Source organism: Gambusia affinis, linkage group LG04 (assembly GCF_019740435.1).
Source record: "Gambusia affinis linkage group LG04, SWU_Gaff_1.0, whole genome shotgun sequence".
Classification (NCBI taxonomy): Eukaryota; Metazoa; Chordata; class Actinopteri; order Cyprinodontiformes; family Poeciliidae; genus Gambusia; species Gambusia affinis.
The window spans coordinates 12,116,561-12,140,296 of record NC_057871.1 but is presented as its reverse complement, the minus strand read 5'-3'; the positions used below and the strand labels follow the sequence as shown (position 1 = coordinate 12,140,296).

Here is a 23,736-nt window from a genome sequence, read left to right as displayed (position 1 = left end):
TTGACCTGCTAGATTGCAGTTGAACAGAACTGCTGCTGCTTGGGAGACGAGGCCGATTAGATAATATTAAAGGTCTCATAACCAGTGTGTTACATTATCCCCCCGCCCCCAGGCTTCTGCACTTCTGAAAACGAGAAGACGATTTCTTAACTGCTCTGATTTGCCTGGTGAGAAAACTGCCTAATTCAGTGAGTGCATGGTGTTCACCACAGGCATTTTTATAAGTTCATTCCAGAGCAAGCACATTATAAATTGCATCTTTTTGTTACCCTACTGGCAGTAGGAGGATGGATTATTTGCTAATGAGACAGCAGTGCCAAATAAACAAATCAGTACTTTTTTAATTTTTAAAAGTTGAAGTGAGTTGAGTTTGAAGAGTTGAAAGGGAAAACTCCGGGATCCAAACATTGATGTATCTCTGTGAACTTTTAGCGTAAGTTCTTCTGGGAGTTGAAAGAAAATGTTGGTGAATACAGTGAGTCAGCTGAAAGGTGGGGCGAAAGTTGGAGGATGACAGATCCATGATCTGATGTGTTGATCAACAGCCTCTGTCATAGACTATCTAGTCTTATATAATTGTAATTTCCTGTTGTATATTATGCAGGGAGTCAGCAATAGTGGAGTTAGATGACACTGTAAAGGATTACGCTTTGATGATTGGAGTTATTATCGTATGTCGTGGAATTTTTTGCAACTTATTCAGCTTGATTTGTCACATTTTCATTTCTTTTTTCAACTGAAGATTCTTACCAGAGGTGAGAAGAGGTTCGCCATGAGCTCTGGACTTAAAGGCAGTTTTAGCTCTTTCTGTCTGATGGAGCGTCTCAGCAATTTAACCTCCTGTGGGGTCGTCTGGGACTTCAGTCAATGAGTTCGCCTGTTGGGTTGTTGACTCACCTGGTCTACGTCAGGGTCCTATTGTGAATCCTACGCGAGAGCAACAGGACGACACGTTTGGCTTGGATGTGAACCATTAACTTACTTTTTTCAGATGGCATGTTTTTTTTTTTTTTTTTTTTTTTTTTTTTCTTTTTTGTCAACTGTGGTCTAAAAGGACCTGATGCGGAAAGAAATTTGAAATTCCATTGGTGTTAGCAGTTTGTGAAATTGAGGTGAAGTCTGGGGTTACCATCTGGTCACTCTCCCCCTTCAGTGCTCAGTGTTTTCTATTTCTCTCCTCTGACACAGGTAAGATCAAAGCAGAGTAACCCCTGCCACTGCTGGGACCCCACACTCGGCAACCTGAGGAAGTGACATTTTCAGGGTCCTGGGGTTTTTCTGATTGAAGTGTTCCAGAGAGGGTGTTTTAAAATATTTTCCAGAAAAAGTCATGCTGCAAAGGGAGTTAAAATATTTAATGTTAGAAGTGAAGCTCAATATAAAATGTAAGCTTTTTAAATGTCTTGATTGTTCACTGAACCTGCTGTTTACAGATCAGTTTTTCCAAGCTCTGCCTCACATCTTTTGGGGTCAAGTTTAAATGTTTGTCACGAGTCTAAGTCGATAGTGAAGTTTTTCATTTTTGAGTCTTCAGGGCACCACACTATGAGCTCCCTGGATGCACTGCCAGATCTCTTTGGTGTAAAAGTTGCTACTATGGGGAGAAGAATCAGATTTCGATATTTTCAGTATAAGTGAGATACTTAAAAGAAAACTGTCGGGTAAACATATTACAGTGAAGTTGCTGCTCTATATTCTTGGATGGAGCATCTTGGATTTAGAAATGGTGGCATGTATGGAAATTTGTATTAGGTTAAGGATTTTCTTTGAAGTACACACAGCTACTGCTGTTTTTAGCACAACTAGCTAAAAAGCAGCAAAATATAGTTAAAATGTCTTAATCGCTATCTTTGTTTTAAAACATTCATAAAACTAATCACAAATAGTACTGCAACTGCACTCCTCTGCTCTTAATTGGAATAATTAATGGTCACTCTTTAGTGATGAGTAGAAAAATATATTTTAATGCTTTTCCCACAGGTTATACAGCCATATTGAATCACTTAGAATATTTTTGAAATTTTGATTAATTTCAGTGAGTTAGTTCACCAAGTGAAACACATTATAAGGCTTAATTACACACAGATCTATGCTTTTAAGCCATTATTTCCATTAATTATGAGGATTTTCTGCTTATAGCTAATTGAAACCTTTTAAGATTTGAGTATTACATCTCGTTAATAAACATTTTAAAAACAAAAATGTAGTTTTAATAAAAAGTATGTTTAAAACATGATTAAATGGCATTTTCAGAAGACACATTTGACAGATGAGCCTTATTCTAATATATTAAATATGGATGTATTTAAAGATGAATCCATTTTGACTAAGACCACTGCCATTGGAAGGACAATGCTTTACAGGAACTCTTCTACAATATTCTGTCATTAAAAAAAGAAAAAGTAGCTTTACATAATGCTCTCTGTATGGAAGACATACAAGGCCTGTTCATGTGGGTTTTTTAAGTACAAGTCATACAAGTCTTGTGCGTTATTGGAATTAAGACATCTGTGTGTGTAGTTCCTTACTTCTGCGTCATAAAAGGGTGAGGCATAGTGAATTATGAAACTCTTCATTCAATATTGTATATTCTTACATCTTATCTATGGCCTCTTCATCCTCACTGCTCACTTGAACAGGTTTCTTCTACAGAGACGAAAGGTGAATTCTCTGGTGGATGCTGTGAGTTATTCAGATGAAACCACCTCTGCTGGCTTCTTTTGTATTCCTTTGAATCTCTTGCAAGGCTCTACAGAAAAGGTCGCTGAAAAGTGAAGACTTATTTCTCCTGGCTCACTTTGACAGAAGTCGGTACATTTTATACAGCTTATTAACCTGTTGGAATCTAATGAGGTAAATAAAAAAGACATGTAAATAGAGAGAGGGGAAGAAAGGTCCTAGTTGAGATAAATTTGGGGATATGTTTAATTTATGAAAGATTCAATATGTTCCCTGAAGAGGAAAACTGTCTCACAAAGAAGAGCTGAGCTGTTAGTGGCAGCAGCATTAGTCCAATGATTGATTTAATGTGAGGCTGCTGCAGGTATGTCATCCTGACTCAGGCCCGTCGGCATTGGGGGGCGTTGGGGGGGGCATTGCCCGCCCACAGAGTCAGCTGTGCCTCCCCCTGGACTGGAAGCTGTTTGTTATTTATCTTAGAATAACCAACTTTCTGTTATTCCTATATCAATTTGATACAGTCGGGGCTTCTGCACTTCCCATATCTGTGTCCTCTGTCAATTTTTTCCCCCCAGCTGTTAAAACTGTTTAATCCGTTGTTAACATGTCGTAACCTGTTTTTCCGAGCCGCCTTTAAATGCAACATGAGCGCTGATACGCTCGCCCTGGGTTTACACCTGTGCGGCAGTGAAGGAGACCTGCTGCTGCTGTGCAGAGCTACTCAGGTGTGAGTTAGAATCATGGCAGCAAACCAGCAAAACGCAAAGAACTTTGCACAGTTTTTCCCCAAAACTAACCGACTGAGTTGACTAATGCTGTAATATGGACAGTTAATGATAGCTAAAAGATGACTAGCTAATACAGCACCTTAAGCTGGTTAACAAGTAGCCTGTGGGCCACTGATGTGGTTGTTTATGTTCAGCTACGTAGATTCATTTTGCCTCTCCAAAATAAATCGATGCCCCCCCCTGTTAAACTCGTCTGTAGCCGGGGCTGCCTGACTAGCTGGTGTGTCCTGCTCATCCTTCATGACTTTCTGGGTCTGAGTTGTTGGACGACAAAGAGAACTTATGCAGACAAAACACTTTCCTGTTCTCTTGAGTTTAGTCTAGTTGCTGAAGTCTATCTCCTCCAGCTTACCTTGGATCAGAAGTCATTATGTCTCTAAATATTTTTCATGCTTTCCTTTTAGACGACTCGACAAATTTTTTAATGTGTACACTTGCTCCCTCATTTTATCAGCTGAGAATACACACGAGGGCTGTTGTAAATGAATATTTTAGTAATCGAGTTATCTATTGATTATTCTTATGATTAATCGAGTAATCGGACAAATAAATTGATAAAATATTGGTAAATCTAGCATAACACCAGTGTTACCATTGGAAATCAACATCAGTCCAATTTTTTTTTTACTGTATCTTACATTCAAAGCATTCTGAAATTTTAAAAATGATTTATTCTCTGGCATCCTTATAAAACTGATTCTGAAGTTTTTTAAGTAACTCTAAACGTTACTTAGAGTTAACATTTAAGTTAACTCTAAGTAACTCAAATGTTACTTAGAGTTAACATTTGACTTTATTAATGATTTACAAAAGTTCAGCTTTAGCAGCATATCTAGACTGACAATGTTTCCAATGCTTGGTAATTGAACCCAGTAAAACTCTTAAGCTGTTACTCTTACTTACTCTGACTTACAATGTCATTTTCTGTTGGAGCATGAACCACTTTGAAAAAAAAAAAAAAAATATATATATATATATATATATATATATATATATATATATAAATTATTCATTAAAATGGGAAGCTTGTTGCATCATTTGATAATGGTTTTTAATACCACATATTGTTTTCCATCCACTTCACAAGGATTCACTGTTTTGTGTTGGTCAGATGAAATACCCTGATATTTGTGGTTGTAACGTTGCAAGACTGGGAAAAAGTGTATTAAAACTTTTGCTTTGTGCTGTAGATTGGATGGACGATGTAAAATCGAGCTTTCAGGGCTGAGACTAGAATGAGATAATGAAAGCTCTACTGCAATAATTAAAATGAAGAGAGGACACCTTGTTTCCCAGCGGCCGCTCATACAGTCACTAACACTGGCAGGAACGCAGCAGGAGTAATGAGGGTGAAATCCTCTGAGGGATTTAGCAGCCATCGTCACACGTTGTTATCAGTATGATCAGCGTTTTATTCTCAGAACTGGTCCCACTGGGGAAAACTGAAAAGAAATGTGGACAAATCTTTTGTTGGTTCAGGTGAACAAAAAGCTCTCTCTGGCTTGTTGTTCATTGTTTGCTGCTCCACGCCCACCCTGCCAGGCTTTCAGTGGTTGTGTCTTCCTGTCAAACAGGACCTGTCACTGCTATGCAGTCGGACCTGTTCCTCTCACCTGTTTCTGCACTGGTTTCGTATTTATCACAAAACAATGCAAACAAAGATCTGCAACCATTAAAAAAGGAAATTTAGAAAGGAATATCCATAGTATTTACTCATCTGCTGCGTTTTGTGTGTCTATCTCTGTTGGTGCTCATAGTTTTTTTTTTATTTTATTTATTTATTTTTTTAAAGGTTTTACTACAGCTTAAGTGCTAATGTACCAGTGTGACAGATTTTTCAGAGGGATAAAGGATTTTAGAAAACTGACCCAGACGTGTGGCTCAAACTAAAAGCTGTTTAGACACTAACAGTAGTATAATTTCTCCCTGCAATGTGAGGGAAACATTTAAAAAAAGCCTCTTTTCAGATGGATGCTAATGAACTAGTATACATAAAACAAAAGCTATCAAATCAAAGAAGGATGTTGATAATGTATGTTTTGTTCTTAGCAGTGGATCATTACAGCGAAAGCTGTTCACGTGAATGGAAGGCATGCTGCAAGCTTGGTAGAGTTCATCTGTACACTTTTATTTTAGATGCACCAGACGTATGCACAAATATAAATTGGTTAATTTGAAATTTTATTCTTTTTGAGCCCCAACTGATTCAAACCTCTGATTTAAATTCAATTCATTCAACCAGGAAGTTTGTTTCTAATAGGAAACTTTATAGCAATCAAACATTTGTATAACCCCTGGGCAGCTTTTTGCATTTTTCCACTGGCATTTTGATTACTTATCTTTGTTGAGATGCTCCAGATATTTACATCTGCCATCACCCTAATCAATATGTTTCTTCTGACAAGAAACAATAAATCTCCTGATAGAAACATTATTGGTAAAATTACTTTAATTTTCCAGAGGTATGAATAAATTTGAGCTTAATTGTACAAGAATGTACTTCATAAGTTGAAGCTTGTCTCTTAAGTACAGAGAAACATTTCTTGAAGCCATCAATAAACTGAACCCCGTCGTGCCATGTATTTGGGATCATTGTCTTTTCATGTCCAAGTTTTAAATGTCTAACCCAAGCCCTTTTATATAAAGTGGCTTAATCTTAATTTAACAACCCTAACAACCCAGGACCACAAAGGCTCCAGATCAACTAGAAGGTGTCAAAAAGACCTTTTTAGCATCAAGTTGGACTGGGTGCGTGCCAAACATGAAAAAAAAAAAAAGCAAACAAATATCTGCTGCACAATCTACTCTCTAGCTTGACTGAAGTTTGCAGCTTCCCTCATAGAGGGACCAAGAATTTTTTTTTTTTTTTGTTTGTTTTAAAAAGACAAAGTAGGTAAGGATTCAGTTATTTGGCTCAGTGACAAAACAAATGATCGGAAGACTCCAGGTGAAGGCATGCAGATTTCTTTGGATTACTGTACTCTGTGTATATGAATAGTGCAATACAAAGTGCTTTGCAAACAACAAAGGACAGGAGATAGAAAATAACAAATGCATCAAAAATGAACAAGGCCTCAGATAACAGCAGGAAAACAAAATTAAGACATGAGAGAAATGACAAAGCTCTGTGCGACCTTTATGGCTAAGCTGCAGTCCTTTTGCAAACATGTATTCACTTTAATGATTTAAAGACCGGTGTAATGTGATCCATTTTTCTGGTTTTGGGCACTTTGGATGAGTAGAAGCTGTTCCTTTATTGTTTTATGGAGACCTGTATAAATACCATTACACTAATCTAAGTTGTTGCAAATGAAAGTATGTTTTTTGCCTGTTTCCTTTTGGACACAAAGCTCTTAATTCTGGCAATGTTAAAGTAATCATCTGGTTATTGATAGACTTTATATGCTTGTTAAAATTTAGATCCAAGTCTTGTATTATTGCTTGCTCTGTGGTTTTTAACCCATCAGAGTTTATTTATGTTCTGGTTTCTGACCTTGCAATTTTTGGGAAGAAACCAATGACTTTTATGACTTCAATGAAACAATGAAGCTATCAAACCTAATTCAATAAACTCCCAAAATTATAGACATATGAATTGTCAATGGCCAAAAGGTTATTTCTCCTACTGGGGGATTTTTGCTAGTTTAAATTTAGAGTTTTCTCAGTTTCTTCTTTTGCACATGATCTCTCTCAAAATCGTTTGCCGGATGCCAAGCACCAATCAGCTGTGCTGCTTCTTTTCTGATGGGTCCAACGCTTCTGGCAGTGATGATCGTCATGCTCCCCTGCCTCCTGAGAGAGCACAAACAGCCGTACAGGGCCTATCCTTTGTAGAAGGATAGGCCTCTGATAAATTCTCCCCCTTTCTTTCGAAACGCGTGACATCAACTCCTTTATTTCTCTAAATCAATATTTGTTGGGGAATTAACACCTCCAGCATGCAGATTGAACACACGGGAAAGAAAGGGAGAGAGAGATGGCTCCAGCCAAACCAGATTTGGCCGTCGGATCTCTGCCTCTAGCGCTTGTCCGAGGCTGCTTATTTTTCTGTGCTGCTTCTGTTTAGGCTCGCCAGCATCGCCATAGTAACAGCCACAGAGTGACGAGGCTGGCCGGCTGCACTTGGCACCGTTTAAAATGAAGTGGGTGCACGCAGCGCCCTGAGGGGGCAGGTCTGAGATCAGAGAAAGATGCTTTGAAGCTGCGTTTTGGCAACAAAAGAATGAGAAACCGTGAATAAAGTTTCATCAGTTTGTCAGGAGAAAGCCACATGAAGCGGCACAAGTTAATGAAACAAGAGAAAGCTGATGAGTGGAAGAGGGCAGAGGAGCTGGGCTGAGTGTGCATGTGGGGTTTCCACCGTTATCTCCCAGCTTGCCTTGTTTCAATAAGCCAGGTCTGAATGGGCCGAATTAGCAGCTGCCCCCAGCTGAAAGAATAAAAGTGACTCAGCAGGTTTACTGCGCGGACAGCATTTCTTTCATTCCTCCTCTCCTCTGGAATGCTTTCCCTTATCTCTCTTTGAGTCAGTCTGGACTTCGTTCTGTTGTTTCTCCGTTTGTTTCCTCTCCCTTATTCAACCTCAAGTTATTTAAGGGTGCCTAGTTAGTTCTGTGAACCAAGAATATTATATTAGCTATTGGGATTCTGATGCGTAATATTCTGTAATATATGCTTAGACATATTATAATTTTTTTTAATTTCTAAATTTGGTAGCAAGCAAACAACAAACAACTTGTGTGTTAAGAGTGTTAGTCTGCTGGGAAACAGTGCTACCATAATTAATATGTGGTGGTTCCACAACTTTCATTCCTTTAGGTCAAGTTTTTTGTTACCATAGAGTTTTTTAGTTGGCAAATATATTTTTCTTACAAGAAAGAGTAAAATGAGGCAGCTTTATGCTAGCCATCAGGCAACAGGTGGGGGAGGGGAAGCAATATGGTACTCTATGCTTCAAACAGTCCTGTCCATCAGTAGATTATCTTTGGGATACAAAGGACTTTAAAATTTACCCAAAATATTCCGTAATATATGTTCAAGAGAAATCAGTAAACTTAATTGCATTGCTATTCTGCCAACAGCTATCTTAAATAATAAATAATTATTAATGCAGTGACTGTACAGAGTGACACAGAGATGTAAACAGTTCTGAATATACAACTAAATGAGAGAATTCCTGTTCTGTAAAATACAAAATATCGGTTTAATGTTATGAGGACATTTTCATTGTAGTGCATATAGATGAATATGACTGATCCACTTCATAAAATCCACAATATTCCAGTTTCCAATACTTTGGGGTAGAACTTGCTATAAATTGTCATAATACAAATGGTTTATGGCCACTTATTCATTCAGTGACTAATACAATTTATTGGAACTACTGAAGTTTCTCTTTGTGTCAGACATTTCTACTTTATAAAAACAAGATCAATGCAAAAAGCAATTAGTTAATTACCAACACTTCAAAGAATTAGATATTTGGGATCTGGTAGTTGGTTGTTAGGGACTTCAAATGGAAGAGTTCCTTTGTTTTAAAAATCCTGCTCATAAACTGCATGCTGTCTTTTACCAGAGATTTACTGATACTCCATCGTCTCTAAATACCAGAGGGTGATCTGACTGTTTTTCCTTAAGCAGCCAGGAGTTATGTCTACATCGGCTCGTCTAATTCACATGCTCTGCAGGAGACATCGTCACTTATCCTGCTGGAGACTGACGGCATCAAGCTGCTACCAGGAGCTGACTACTTCCTCTCCACTGACAGATTCCCAGGAGCTCACTGAGCATAAACTGGGGTACAAGGTTTCAGAAAACAAAAATGTACAGAGACAAAACTGTGGAGACAGAAGCTGCGTACACATCATAGCAACATAAACATGCAGTTCTGTCACCTACTCAATCAATAATTCATATTTTATATAGTTCTGGGTCGACAACACATCATTTTATGTCAACTATTGGCTTTTAACTAGAGGTTAACATAAATACTTTTGACCTTTTAAGCTGGCATCTTTCATAGCAAAGTGGGAATGAAGAGAATATATATTTTGAACTTAGAACCTTTTTTAATATGTCTCTAAGATGAATTTTCTGAATAAAAGGAATCATGGAGTAAAACCACCACACAACAATAATTAGGTAAGATTGGAATCACACTTGCAAGAATAGACTTTTTAACTCAAGTTCATGCATAACCTGCCCTTACCCCCTAGTGAAATAACCGAGCAAATAGGACTGCGTGATGTAATGAAAACGTGTAATTTTAACACTATTGCTGAACATGGCAATAACAATATATTTTTATGTTTGTTCCTTCATCATGTCCCACCATTTGTTGTAAACTTCACCATCCCCACCACTGAAAGTATACTTACATGTTAGTCGAGTTCAATTTTGACAAGTTCAAAGGAAAAATGTTGGATCTTGACATCTTGATTGTTTCCATCTGTTGGTTCTGCACAAGGCTGCTGCAGTTCACCGGCTGAAGAAGCCAACGCTCACAGACAGAGCTTTAGACTTCCACGAATGTGTCTCCGCTCATTTTTTGCCATAGATGTTTATGTACTTCTATGCTGAAAGGAATATGGATACATATGTGTCACCATGAAGCCCCTGCTGTAAGGCTGGTGCAAAATTTTAAACCTGAGGACTGACAACCAGCAGCGGCCTTACAAAGACATGAAATGTCTTGGCTGAAAAGGTTACGTTGAGTATAAACAGGAAATTGCATTTCCCACTATTTTTACTCATTGTTGCTTGGCACAGGTAAAAAATCTAAAAGATTTTTTGATAACCAGTCAAGTTCAATTGTGTGTGGGTTTTAGGCTGTGGTGGGAGTGATGGCATAAAATGAGGCGTGATCATTGACAAAATCAGCCCTATTTAGTTTCCAATGTCTGTCTCTGACCTGAACATTTAAAACTCATAAAGACAATTACAAAGTCGGTCTCCTACCACCTGAAGAACATTTCCTAGATAAAAAGACAAATGTCTCAACAAAATCTTGAGAAACGCATCCCTGCATTTATCTTTAGTCACATTGATAACTGCAATAGTGTCTTCACAAGTCTCTCTGAAAAGTCAAGACAGCTTTCACTGATCCAAACTGCTGCTGCTCACATTTACACTAAAACTAGAAAAATAAAGGACATCACCCTGGTTCTTAAGGCCTTACAAACAAACTTGCCTATCCATATTAAGGCTGCTAGATTTTACTAAATCACACAGTGGCAATTTGCCTTAAATCAAAAAATGTACTTTTCTCTTTCTCATTTATTAGCTTCAGCATTTTAGTTTTGACCATTTGTGCCAGGTGAAAACGGTATTGGAGACTCCATCCAATAGGCTGATTATCTTATTGTCATATTAAGTATTTATTTCTGGTTGGTCTGTCTGCATTGTTCGCTGGACACACCCTTGACAGGTCACCAATCTATCACAGGGATTACATAAGCAAATTAATGTCCTCCAAACAACTATTTGTAGAGTTTTTGATATAATGTGGACCCTCACAATGTGTATATTTAGGAATGTATACAAAGATGAACCTGTGTGGATTGGGAAAAATTCAAAACAAAACTCTTGAGTTAAATTACTGAATCACTCAAGTCCAGAAAAGTAAAATTTTGCATTTCAGATATTTCTTCTGACATGGATTGTTAACAAGCATCAATACTTTCATTGGTGGATGTTGTGCTTTTCATTTGCCAATTATAATTTTCTGGGACGATACCTTCATGCCAAGATGTTAAAACATATACTAAATGGCAGCCATGTTTTCTGCAGGGATAATTGCTGGACACGCTCAGCCTGCTGGTAGTTCCTCAATGTTTGTCACACTGGCCGGGTTTGTCCATTTCATGGTTTGTTGTTGTCATGTAATGCTATCTGGAACTGCCTGTATCCCACGCCATGGATTTCCTGTTTTTTCTGTTTTATATTTTTATTATTATTGGCAAATCTTCTCAGACTCTTATGGTTTGAGTGTAGGTGAGTTGAATTTTGCCTCCTAAATATCAGATTTGCCCTTGTTGGATTAAAATAAACATCATCACATCATCAGCTTCATCATCATCTTATTTGGATCTTTTTCTGTCTTTGGGTTTTTAGCCAAAGCAATTAGCATCATTCCTTCTGCTTTGTGGCAAAGAAAGTGAGTAATATGAGGAAATGAGGTGAAAAGTGTTGTGGCATTCAAGTTATTAATAAGTACTCAGTCCCGGATGCTTGTGAGTGAGCGGGCAGCGTTTTTTCTGAATGTGTAAGGATGACTCAGAGCTGCGGCTGGCAGCAAAGGTGAATTTGTGATGCCTTCTGAGCCAACATGTTGATTGGAAATGTGGTTTGGGATGATAACAGATTCTGTATCTTTTTGTTTGGCCAACATTTATTTGATCTCATTCTCCCTTGTTTAAGATGGAAGACTTTCCAAATTCCAATGACAGGGTTGCCTCTGTGGTTTGAAAGTTATTACACTCTATGGCTAATAGGCTGTAATTTTCATTAGTGACATCTAAAATTGATTAACCAAAGTCTGGATATAACAAGTTTAAATGAGTAGTTTTACTATTGTTAAAGGAAACTCAGACACATTTTAATTAGGTTCACTTTTTTGTTTTCCCATTGCACAAAGATATCTTCCAAGAATCCATCTTAAGTTGATTTTTTGACTGAAATCTGCACCCAATTAATTATAGATCAAACCTTATATCTCCAGCTGAAGGATCTTATCTTATATGTTCTTCCCAGCTACACAAACTACATTCGTCTTCCTTTTCTCTGTTGCATTGATTTCCAGTTTTTTTAGACCAACCCTGTGAGATGGAGAGGCTCTGTGGAGTTGCTCAGGAACAGTCCACATGCCTGTGTGTGCTTCAGGAAATCAGCAGGGCTTTGATACTAGCATATGTTTTTATGTAGGAATTGGAGTGCAGAGATATCCAGAGGGAACTTGAGCTCCCACCACCAGACAGACAAAGGCTGCATCTGGGGCAAAGAAAATTTCCCCTGGCTGGGCTGGAGAAATATTTGACTCCTCAAACCGATCAGAGCACAGATTCATGGGGAAGAAAAATTCAGAGTTTGAGAATAAGAAATCATTTCAACTCATTGAGGAGCTCATGTTAGCCTTGCAACCTAACGTCATCTGGCCCCTTGAAGTTGGCTGCTGACGGTTGGAATGTTGCCTGATGCAATGGGTGACAGTTTGAGGAAGTGGGATTATACAAGGACTTTTGGGGTGTGTCAATAACTACTTTTTACATAAAGATTTCTCTTTTTATTTTAAAAGTAGCTTTTTTATAAGCATTGATCTTTTTAAATTCTGTGTAACATTGAAATTAGAAGAAGATGGGTAAAAAATTGTGGAAACATGGAGGAAAGCAGAGGAAATGGCTATCAGAAGCAGTTGCTAGTTGAAGTTGATTGTTTTATAAATAAAGGTTAAAATTTTATTTTGTTTTGTTGCACTCATAAATAAAATAATTGGCTGTTGCACTTCACCTAAGTAAGACATTTAGTGTTTCTGTGTTTTTTTTAAATCCTCTTTTGCTGCGCTTAATATTGCACAAATAAATCCCAGAAAATGTTTAAATTTTTTCTGTCAAAATACTTTGAGCCACATATCAAAGTGAGCATGAGGTCAAACCTAAAACTGAAGGGAGCTTGGGAACAGCCAGATGTGTTTCTTGGTCCTTGTGCCTTTTTACCTTGGTACATATTTAAGTTAGTCATACTTGGAGAAGTTTATACAGATGCAAAGAAGAAGCTTATTGTTCAAAATTAATGCAGCAATGATTGGTTTCTGTCCAAACAAAAGAACAGTCTTGTCAAAGTTAGATTGTCATTTTTCTGTCGACACGGTTCAAGACGAATAGAGAAAGTCTCAGTTCCCCAGAGAGGGAGGGCGAGACGAGTTCTTGGTACCTTGGTGTGTCTGTACTGAGTCACACAGACGGTTTTAGTAGGACACTTTAGTGTCTGTTGCCCAAGTTACAAAACAGCCTGAATAATGAGTTTCAAAGGTCACATGTGGAGTAGTAAACAATAGTGAATGTCCACCTCCAAAAAGTCACACCATCATTTTAACCCATCAAATTTAGCTAATTTTTGAAAACTATCGGTTATCACTGAAAATTTAATCTTCATTGACATCTTATGAAACACTATATTAATTTTTTTTTTTATTGCACCTTGAAAATGGCTGATGACTGAAATCGGAGGATTTTCTTCTTGACTGATGGTAATGGAAGATTGGCCAGGTGATTGATCAAATATTACTGTCAGGTTGCACTGATGACACTGTTTGATGAAGTTTGAGAAAGTTATTACTGAGTGAAGATGACTCAAATGTAGCCATTTTAGGTATCAGTAACTTTTTAAAAAATGAAGTTAGGTATACTTTGAAGAAGCTATGTTCTTTGCCTTTGCAGCCATGGCTTGACACTGGAACATTGTTGGTGAAATAGCATAAATGTATCAGTCTGTTGCTGTTTTTATTTTTTGGGGGGGATTTGCATTGTTATTTTATTTCTTGATATGTTTGAAGTATCTCTTACTTGTTCAGTCCTGTGCAGCTATTTTTTTATTTCACTGGACATTAACACAATGCTATAAGTATTAAAACCATCTTTTACAGCTACTGGTTAGAACAGATTTTTTTTTAAATCCCATGTCAGCATGGTTGTCCTGCTTGAAAATATCTGTCTCTGTGTTTACTCAATAGAAATTGCAGACCCTTACCTTAACTCTAGAATTTCCTAAATGCTGCCAGCATTTGCAAATTTAATGTCACATAACAGAATCAGGCTGAAGATTTGAAAGGATAAAGATAAGCAAGTAGTCTGTAATCCTTTCAGCCTTTCTGGTATCTGTTGGAGTCAACTACAGGTAAATTGCTCCAACCTAAAAATGATGGGCATTAAAACAGAAACTATATTGAATTGCAGTCGCCACGTGGCTGGACTATAACTGCCCCTTATTAGCCAAACCAGATTTGGTTTTATTGCTAAAACCGAAAGTGTGGTGAGGACATTATGTCACGGTAACTAAGGAAACACATCTGAAAAATGTGGGTTTTATGATAACCAACAATACTGAAATTGCACTTCTGAACAATAACACACTTGCATATTTTCCTGATATTGTGTAGCTCTAGTAATTAATCAAAACCGCAAAAGTAGAAAGTGAGTAAAATGAGTAGTACCCATTAAAGCAGCTTTCCAGGAACAGAAGAGATTCCTTCATTGAAAATATTTACATTTTTAAATGACTTCTAACTACTGCTTACTCAGACTGCAGTTGTACATACCTTGTTCATAATAGGGAAAAACTGGGAACTTTGATACTTATTCTTGTATAAATGACTTCCACACTGAAGAGCATTGTTCTTGGGCCTGTTGGAATCTGTGCTTGGGTAAAAGAAGATTTGTCTGAGCAACCAATCAGCGGCTATGGCTGGTCAATCTTAAAAGCAACATATTCTGTTCTACAGTCTGCTTCTCTATTCATCTAAGATTATCTGCCTCAATTATTTATTTAATGCTAAATTTGTGAGAGGAGAAGATTCGGAAGTTTTCCTTTTTCTAATTTTGAGAAAACAAAGGTAATATAGACAGAATGTTAGCTTCTGGATTCGTATAGACAAAAAGAATGACATTGTCTTGCCTGTATTTGTGCATTTGCTTTCAACAGCAATGTCATGCAAGCTTGAGTTCTCCATCTAATCTCACCTACTATGATTGTTTCCTTAATGTGCCACTTTTCTATCTTTCTGCCTACAGGCAACCAGTGGGTCAGAGAATCCTTCCAGTTTACCCAGCACACAGCAGCCTCGGGGTCACCACAGCTTTGTCCAAGAACACTTTCAGGCTCAGTACAGGTGAGTGTTGCTGAGATAAACAGCAGGGAGATACATCTACATTAGCATCAGTATTGACTGGTTTTAGTCATTTTTTAACATTGTGGTTATGATCCTAAATGTACAACTCTGCCAAAATTAGCAATCCAGGTTTATTTCCATCTTGTTGCTGTTTGTGTGTATGTTTTGGGAGGGAAAAGAGAGTGGTTGGCCATGTGGTGTTTGTTTGGGCATGTGGCTGTAATAATGATGCAGTACAGGATTGGGTGTTTAGCTGAGGCAGAGAAGCAATTTCAGCTGCATGGTCTTTTTTCTGGTGTTGAAAGGAAAATGTATATCAATTATAGTTGGTTGTTGACCATAACAGCATCATTGACATAAGATAAAAATATCAGCCCAAACATTCATATCGGTGGATCCCTAATACATATGTTCAAAGACTCCAGAACTTCTTGTAGACATGCTCCTTGTTTTTTTTTTTTTTTTTACTTGTTATATTTTGAGAATAATGTCAAACGGAATGTTGCTTTGCCTCTGCAGCCTGTAGGTGTTTCTGGCAAAAGAATGGAAAGTGAGAATAAGGAGGACTACTTTTAAAACTTGGATATCTCATGAATTATTCATGGTGCTTGCTGTGTACTGTAGATAAGATGTTAGGGTTGATTTTTATTTATTATTATTATTATTATTTTTTTTTAGTAAGCGCAGGGCAGTACATGCCGTTAGAGAGTATATCTATTCAGTCATAGTGGGAATGGATGGAAATAGGTCAGACAGACGTATGGAGGATCCATGGGATTTATCTACAGCTTCGGCTCTGCTTGCTTCACTTGCAATACAAAGTCAGCTGCCTTCTTCTATGGAGAATTTAGTTACTTTCTCCTTGAGGATAAGGATTTGCGTTAACCTTTTTTTTTAATGAGTTGCAAATTTTACGTTCTAATTCACAGGAAGTTTAGTTTGTCATCTAAATTAGATGTGCCTTTTATGCAAGAGGGATAAGCAGTTTTAGAAAAGGGAGAGAAGGATAGGTATTATATATTTTCAGGGCACATATTGCCATTTTATAACACAATCAACTAACTTGTTACCTTTGGTTATTAAAATGCGGTGGATATAAAAACTAACTTACAAGATTTGTAACTTTACAGTTTTATGTCTTGAAATTAGGCTTCTGTTTCTTTAAGAAGCTACTGCTCTTTCTGACACTCTGCCTTCAGCACGTCATCACAACAATCTCCATTATACTCTCTACAAGTGTTGGACTGAGAAGTAGTTTTTCTAATAAGCTTAGCAGACTTGCAGTTCCGCCAGACATTTGCTAACTTTTGGTGCCACTAATCTGGAGGAGCTGAGTGGAAATAGGTGTAGGGGATGAAAACTCTGAGGCAGGATCTCGGCTGATGACTGCAACTTCAAGGAGGAACGTTTTGGAAATAGGCAGTGTTTTATGAGAGAAAGTGCTTAAGTATCCCGGAGACTCAAAGATTTCTCAAACAGGCATGAAAGAACTAAAAAACCCCATGTATGTTTTTGATGACGTAATTACATTACAACATAAAATAGAGCTCAAAAAAGGAGATTTTATATTATACGCCCCCCTTAATATGTCCAGTAATCTCCAGTTTAGTGCTAGTTTCTGCTGTTTTTGTGGCTCAGCCTGTCTTCTAATGGATCTTACATGAGTATACCGACCGGCGGGCACCACAGGTCACTTATGCTTTACGCAACAATGTATCTGCCTGGAAAGACATCTTTTTATAGTACAGCTTCACATGGTCCATTTTACAAAGGAGTAAGTGATGCAAGCCAAAGACACTTTTGCACCCCTATGTCGTCAAGGATACCACGTTCTGCACTATGCTCTGTGTAATATCATGGATGTTTTTGATCCTCTTCCGCCTAGAACACAATGTTCAAAAGGTCACCTTAAATGATGTGGATCAAACAAACAAACCATTTTATATCTTGCTTGCATCAGTGTACAGCACTATTAACCCAGTAGAAGAGATGACATAGAAGGGATTTGAGTCTAAAGATGCACCCAAAAGTGGTCTTGAGATCTGAGTATCCCAGTTTATCTGTAAGACACATTTAAAGACAACTACAACTTTGACCAAGCCTTATACAGAAATAACAACAAAGCAGAAAACGACAAAATAAACAACAGTCCCTCATCTACAACTCCATATCTCATGCTGTATTGAAAACCAGCGAGGAAAGATATGTTTATAAATAAGATTTTAAACCATCAAGAGTTGGATTGATGTGTAGGTTCAGTTTATTCCACAGTTGCAACATTAAACACTTGATTTCCTCTGTACTGAACTGCTGTACACCTGAACAAATTTGTTTTTCAAACGTAAGGCTTGAGTCAAATATAAAAATTTCTAAGGTGTGACTTAACTAACAGTTAGCACTGTAATTATGACTTGTTCCAAGCAAACTGTAATCACTTTAATTATGATTGTTAAATTTAAGTTGAGGGTGCTGTTAGCATATAAATGGAAAAACACAAATATTTTTTCTTAAATTTAAATCAAAAGAAAATATATAAAACAATTATCAGTGAGCAGTCAATTAAAAACTCAAACAATGAATTTTTTTTGTTTACACACTTTGGTGGGGAAGCTTTTACTGAAGGCTGAGGACTATTTTTAGGATTACTGAGATATTTAAAAATAAATAAAAGGAAGAAAAAAAGGCATAAAACACTAAAAAAGCATTTTTAAAAGCAGATATATTTCATAGAGCATATCCAAGATATTTGGAGGACAATGGAGTTTGGGAAGTTAAAATATCTTTGCACAATGCTGTTTGTCATGCTTGTGGGTGGCGCTTGCAATGCAGTCAATTAGCTGCTTTTATTTCCCTTTGTGCCAATTGGCTGTAACACCTAATTGGCACCAATTGGATAAGTGACATCTCCAAAGCCAGAGATAAGAAAGACCATGGTAAGACTGTTTCCACTGTGTGCATTAATACATATTAAAGTAAATGTCATGTTTGAGCTATTAAAATAGAGCATCATGCAGTATAATGTGGTCCCTAATCCCCCACAAACACCAGGTGTCCATCGTACCTCTGTTCAGATGGTTTTCAGCACAGTCAGTCAGCCAATCAAAATACCAAAATCAGTACATTCAGGCAAATTGATACTACTAAGATAAATAGCTGATGTTAAGCATTAAAATGTGGAATAAAAGGGACTTACGTAACAAGAAAGTGACTTGCTTGCTGGGGCCAGACGGGTTGGTCTGGGTGTGTCAGAAATGTCTGGCCAGGAATTTCATCCACAACCTCTTCTCTGAGAATGATTTGAAAAGGAGAAAATATCCATTGTGTAGCATCTGTGTGGGCAAAAAGGCAGGCAGAAAAACACATGAGGTTCTACTCCTGTCTGGTAAAAACAGAGCATGTGCTACAATTCACACAGGATCACTAAAATTGGACAATAATAGACAGGGAAGGTGTTGCCTGGTCCATTTCAGCGAAGACCCATCCTGTCTTGTGTCAACACTTCAGGCTGGTGGAGGTGGTGCAATTCACAACCTATCTGAGTATTATTGCTGACCATGTGTACAGCCAGCAGCTACACAGAGACCTGAGCACATCAGATCAAAGTTGTCCCAAATTTATCTTCTTTGAGGTTTCCACCTTTTCCCTGTAATGGGCTGTGCTGGAGCATGCTGAATTTGAAAGATCACATATTAGTTTTCAAAGCTCCGATCGATGCATCTCCATGGAAGTAAACAACATTTCCTGTTCAAAACACATTGATGATGTTTCAGTGTTTTACAGAAGAGAAAATCTCTCCAGATAAATAGCAATGACAGTGTAGTTAGTCTGTCACCCTGGAGAATATTTCCTGTCGTGTTTGGTTTATCTCACACATGTTGACTTTCAGCCGATTAACCTGCTAGCCAATCAATAAAAAGGTCAGACTCTGACACAACTGTGATGTTTATGATAGCTGTGTTAGGTTAACCAGCCTTTGTGTCCTGTGATTATCCATTTCCTTGTCTGCTCAATCATGGATCGAATGTCTGGGGATGGCCCATATCCCTGAGAGCGTAAATACTCATGATGCTCTCAGACTGGCTAATTGAAAAGACTCGCACTAAGCCTATTCTTTGGGGAGTTTACAGAGTGCTAAAGTAAGAGTGAAGATTATCTTGAGTGTCGTCTTTTTTTCCCCCTTTGTGTTTTCTCTTTGGTTTTCCTTGCTATACTGCACACGCCTGAGTGCTTGAGACATAACTGGAATATAGCAGCTGAGAATTAATTTGCTCAACCCAAAAACAGTGAATTTTTATATAAATGTCTTGTCCATGCCTTCCACAAACACTTATGAACAAAAATGTTCTTGTGCTCTTTGTTCTATTTCTTATCTCTGACACACACACTGCCTCTCTGATCTTTTTACATCCACACTAGAAACAATTTTGGCTATATTTAGATATACTTTTTAGAGCAAGCAAGGTAATGGTTCCTCCTTTCAGAAGAGTAGCAGTAATTGGATTCCATAGGGCAGTGCTTTTCAATTCCAGTCCTCGGGGCCCCCCTGCTCTGCATGTTTTAGATGTGCGTCTACACCAGAACAGCTGATTCAAATGATTGCATGACATCTTCTGTAGCCACCATGTACTGCAGGAGCCTTTTAATCACCCAAAGATTCAATCCAGGTGTGTGGCAGAAGGAAACACCTAAAACATGCAGGGCAGGGGGGCCCCGAGGACTGGAATTGAAAAGCACTGCCATAGGGCATGCAGTTACACAGATCTTTAATCACTGCTCAGTGAGGACCACAATTCACTTAATGCACTGGTTGAAATATTCACGTTTTTAAAAAATAGTTAAAGCTGAAAGTATAGCAATATTACAAAAAAAGTTTAATATTTCACCTGTTGTACAAATTTATTACAGATACATACAGTGAATAATTTTTGTAAATTTAAACAGAACTCTTTCAATGGATCCAGTTAAATATTTTAAGATGAAACAGACATTTGTGTTTTAGATCAATGTGAGATTTTCACTGGAACAATTCAACTCTCATAGTTATTATAATAAAAGTATATATAAGTAAAATTATTTATCTCTTTTTTTTATCCAGTTAAAAATGCTCCCAATCTCTCCTACTGCTGCTAATAAAACATTAAGTAATACTATTGTTATTTTGACTTGATACAAAGAGTGTATTGACAACCATTCTTTTTAAATCACAAAAAAATTTTATCCATTAATGACACTAGTTTTCCTTCAATAAAATATAATCAAAAGAAAAGACAAAATTGTGCTACACCTGCCAATTTTATGGTTGGTGTTTATGGGATTTGGAGAAGGGATTAAAAAAAACAGTCTTGCACTTTATTGTATGTTTGGCTATAGAGTGTACACTGCTCTCAAAATTTTACTGTTATATTTAGTATTACAATAGCACTTGAATTATTGTAGTGATGTGATGTTCTACTCTTTAATGAATAAACCTGAGGGTCTAACAAGCTGATAATTAATCTACCTGCCAGCCACTTGCTTAAAGGGCAACACACATGGGCAGACATGTTTTTTAATTAAGAAACCCACACCGGCGGTGTGTGGTTGAGGGCTGGTGTTGTAAGGCGCATCATTTATCCACCTTTTTTTAAACCTGTTCTGTTCATTATGTGGATACTTTTGATGCAACAAATCACAGCTGGAACGCAATCAAAATCAGAGCACTTTAGCAAGACATGTCAACAATACTATCTGTTACTGACCTTACTGATACGGATTTAGCAGACAACTACTACTTGTAGCTTTGAGGACGTTACTATAACTGTGCTCGTTTAGTTTCAATCCATTTTCAGAGAGTTAACTGAAACTTCCTTGTAAGAGAACCATGTAAATCAACCAACACTGTGTGCAAACAGGTGAAGGATTGTCCAAATTTTGGTAATTTGTCACTTAACTCCGTCCCATTAAAGGAACATCAAACTGCAGGAACAATGTGGGAACGTTATAGTATATTTGAATCCATAAAAACGTTGTGTAGCAGTTTTTATTTGTAAAATGCTTGATTCTTTTACTTATCCTTAAAAAAAAAATGAATGAAGTTCTGTGAAGTCATCAGTAAAACAATCGAGCCCAAAATTTTTCATTCTCGTGGCAGGTTTAGATTTGAATTGATCTTTCAATTTTACCAACATTTTGACTGGAAGTATTAATGATTTGATTGGTCCAGCCAGACTCCTGATTTTTAATTTGGAAGAAAGTTTGTGGAAAGAATTAAACATGAGGGAGATGACATCCTCCTACTACAGGTTGGAGAGCTTTTACCAACAATATCTTCACAGTCACTTCAAAAAGCTCGAACCAGCCCTTTAAGCCCATCATCTCTCTCCCCACATGATCACAGTGTAAGTTTTTTCAGTGAATCCTTTGTGTTGGTTTGTTTTCAAGCTCAGAGGAATAAGCTTCCTGTGCGGCTCCCCCTTGGATAATGAGTAATGGATATTTTAAATGTTTGGAAATTTGTTTCCTGCTCTTGGTTTCATCCAGCCTCCTGAAGTGCACATATGCATATTCATATCCATTTTTCTTATCTCATTACTCTGAGCTGGCTGCAGTGTGATGAGTGCAAAGCTTCTTTTAAAGTCATCTTTTCAACAGGGAGTTACTTTGCATCTAAATGCTAACAGAGCCATTCCTCCAATCTCAACATGACTGATCGCACTGGATGCTGTTTTGCTCCCTGCATTTTTAAAGATTTTTGTTTATATCCGCTTTGCTCTCTTGCCTTCCCCTCTCCTTCTGCCTACAACACTTACTCAGTCTCGCTCTCTTCCTCCTCCTTCCCTCTTGATTCTTTTAATATCTCACAGAGACGCTCCTCAAAGGAGTTTGGTTGAGTTGGTTGATCTGAATAAATGTTTGTGATTAGAGCCGAGGACTGTCTTGTGGTTTGGGCTGCTTATGTGGGAGTTTTGTGCTGCAGACGCTCCATTGTGCCCCTTTGTTTTTAAATGAGTCTTTGTCAAAACCTTCCTCCCGTCTCCATCTGTCACTCTCTTCTGTTTGCTGTATTTATTTTTAATAGCAGAGGAGACAGTGGAAAAGCTCAAGCTCAATCTCTCTCTAGGCAAATCAGTCGAGGAAGTTTTTTGTTTTTTTTCTACAGTGCAGTTTATTTAGAAGTAGATTTGATGGGAAGGTCTTACATAATATTACATATACTTGAATTGTAAATAACAAATTGTTATACTATTCACATTCTTCGAACTCCTCTAAACTAAAATACAAAAACAAACAAAACAGTGGCAAAAAGTAACAGACTAATCATGAATATCTTAACGTAACTAAAAATCTTCAATATTTGATGAACAAAAGGCGTTGGATGATTTTTTTCTTAAGATGATCTGATGAATATTACTGAGAGTCATTTGTCTCTGGATATAGAGAGAAATCAAAAACCTTTGACTGTTTTATGCATGTGTGAAAAAAAAGTCGATGAGCTGTAATAGTCAGTGTGAATGAGTATATAAGATGTTATCACTGGTTTAACTTGGGGCTATTTTTGAGAAAATCCCACTTATTGTATAGCTAATCTGTTCAAAGATTTGAAAAAATTATTTATTATTAATGTTTTGAAGGTAAAATAAAAATTGGATAAGATCCATTTTAAAATCAAAACTTTTTCAAGCAGAGTCTCATAACATTACCAAATTTGTCACTTTGTGACACTATGAGAGCAATGAAACTTTCCAACACCAAGAAATTGTCTGAAAGCTGGGTGAATATTTCATCTTAGTAATATCACCTGTGATTAAATGTTCCAATATCCAGTCCTGCATACAGTTAAAACTAAAGTTTGATTGTATTCTGACAAGGGAAGGCTTTACTCCATTTAAATCCCACCAAGGCAAACTGCGTGTTAAGCCTGTCTGTGTAAAACATTTCTTTGTGAGAAATCAGTCGACCAGCTTCTGGTTAAAGACTAGAGGTGACAGAGCCGTCTTTGTGATGGCTCCCTGACTTTATAAAGTGTGTCTTGTTATTCAATTGTATTTCTTACATTATATATCTATCTATGATGCTGCAATTATTACAAAGCACTTTGGTCAGCTGAGGCTGTTGTAAATGTGATATATACATAAGCTTTGACTTGACTTGATGTTGCTTTGGAGAGACGCTGGCTAAGCTGCTGAGATACAGCAGACCAGCAACAGTTTGCAGGTGGAATACTCATGCAGTCGGATTGATTATCTTTTTAAGGCCAGAGACAAACATCTTTTCATTAATTTAAGGCATTTCTTCTAAATATGCAGCTGGACTTAGGTGCACTCTTGCTGACCTCTGAGGGAAATGTCTGGCTGTTCCAGGGTGTTCAGCTAAGTAGCATCAAAGAATGTTTCCAGACACTGACCTTCT

At 37.4% G+C, this 23,736-nt stretch overlaps 1 protein-coding gene across 1 annotated transcript in view; it reads left to right on the top strand.

The window, feature by feature from the left end:
- The window catches only part of usp43a (ubiquitin specific peptidase 43a), a 110,337-nt gene that overhangs the window by 20,128 nt on the left and 66,473 nt on the right, over positions 1-23,736 (top strand). The window contains exon 4 of the mRNA XM_044113802.1: positions 15,251-15,348. Coding sequence (XP_043969737.1) covers positions 15,251-15,348 — 98 coding nt within the window. The remainder of the gene's footprint in view (positions 1-15,250; positions 15,349-23,736) is intronic.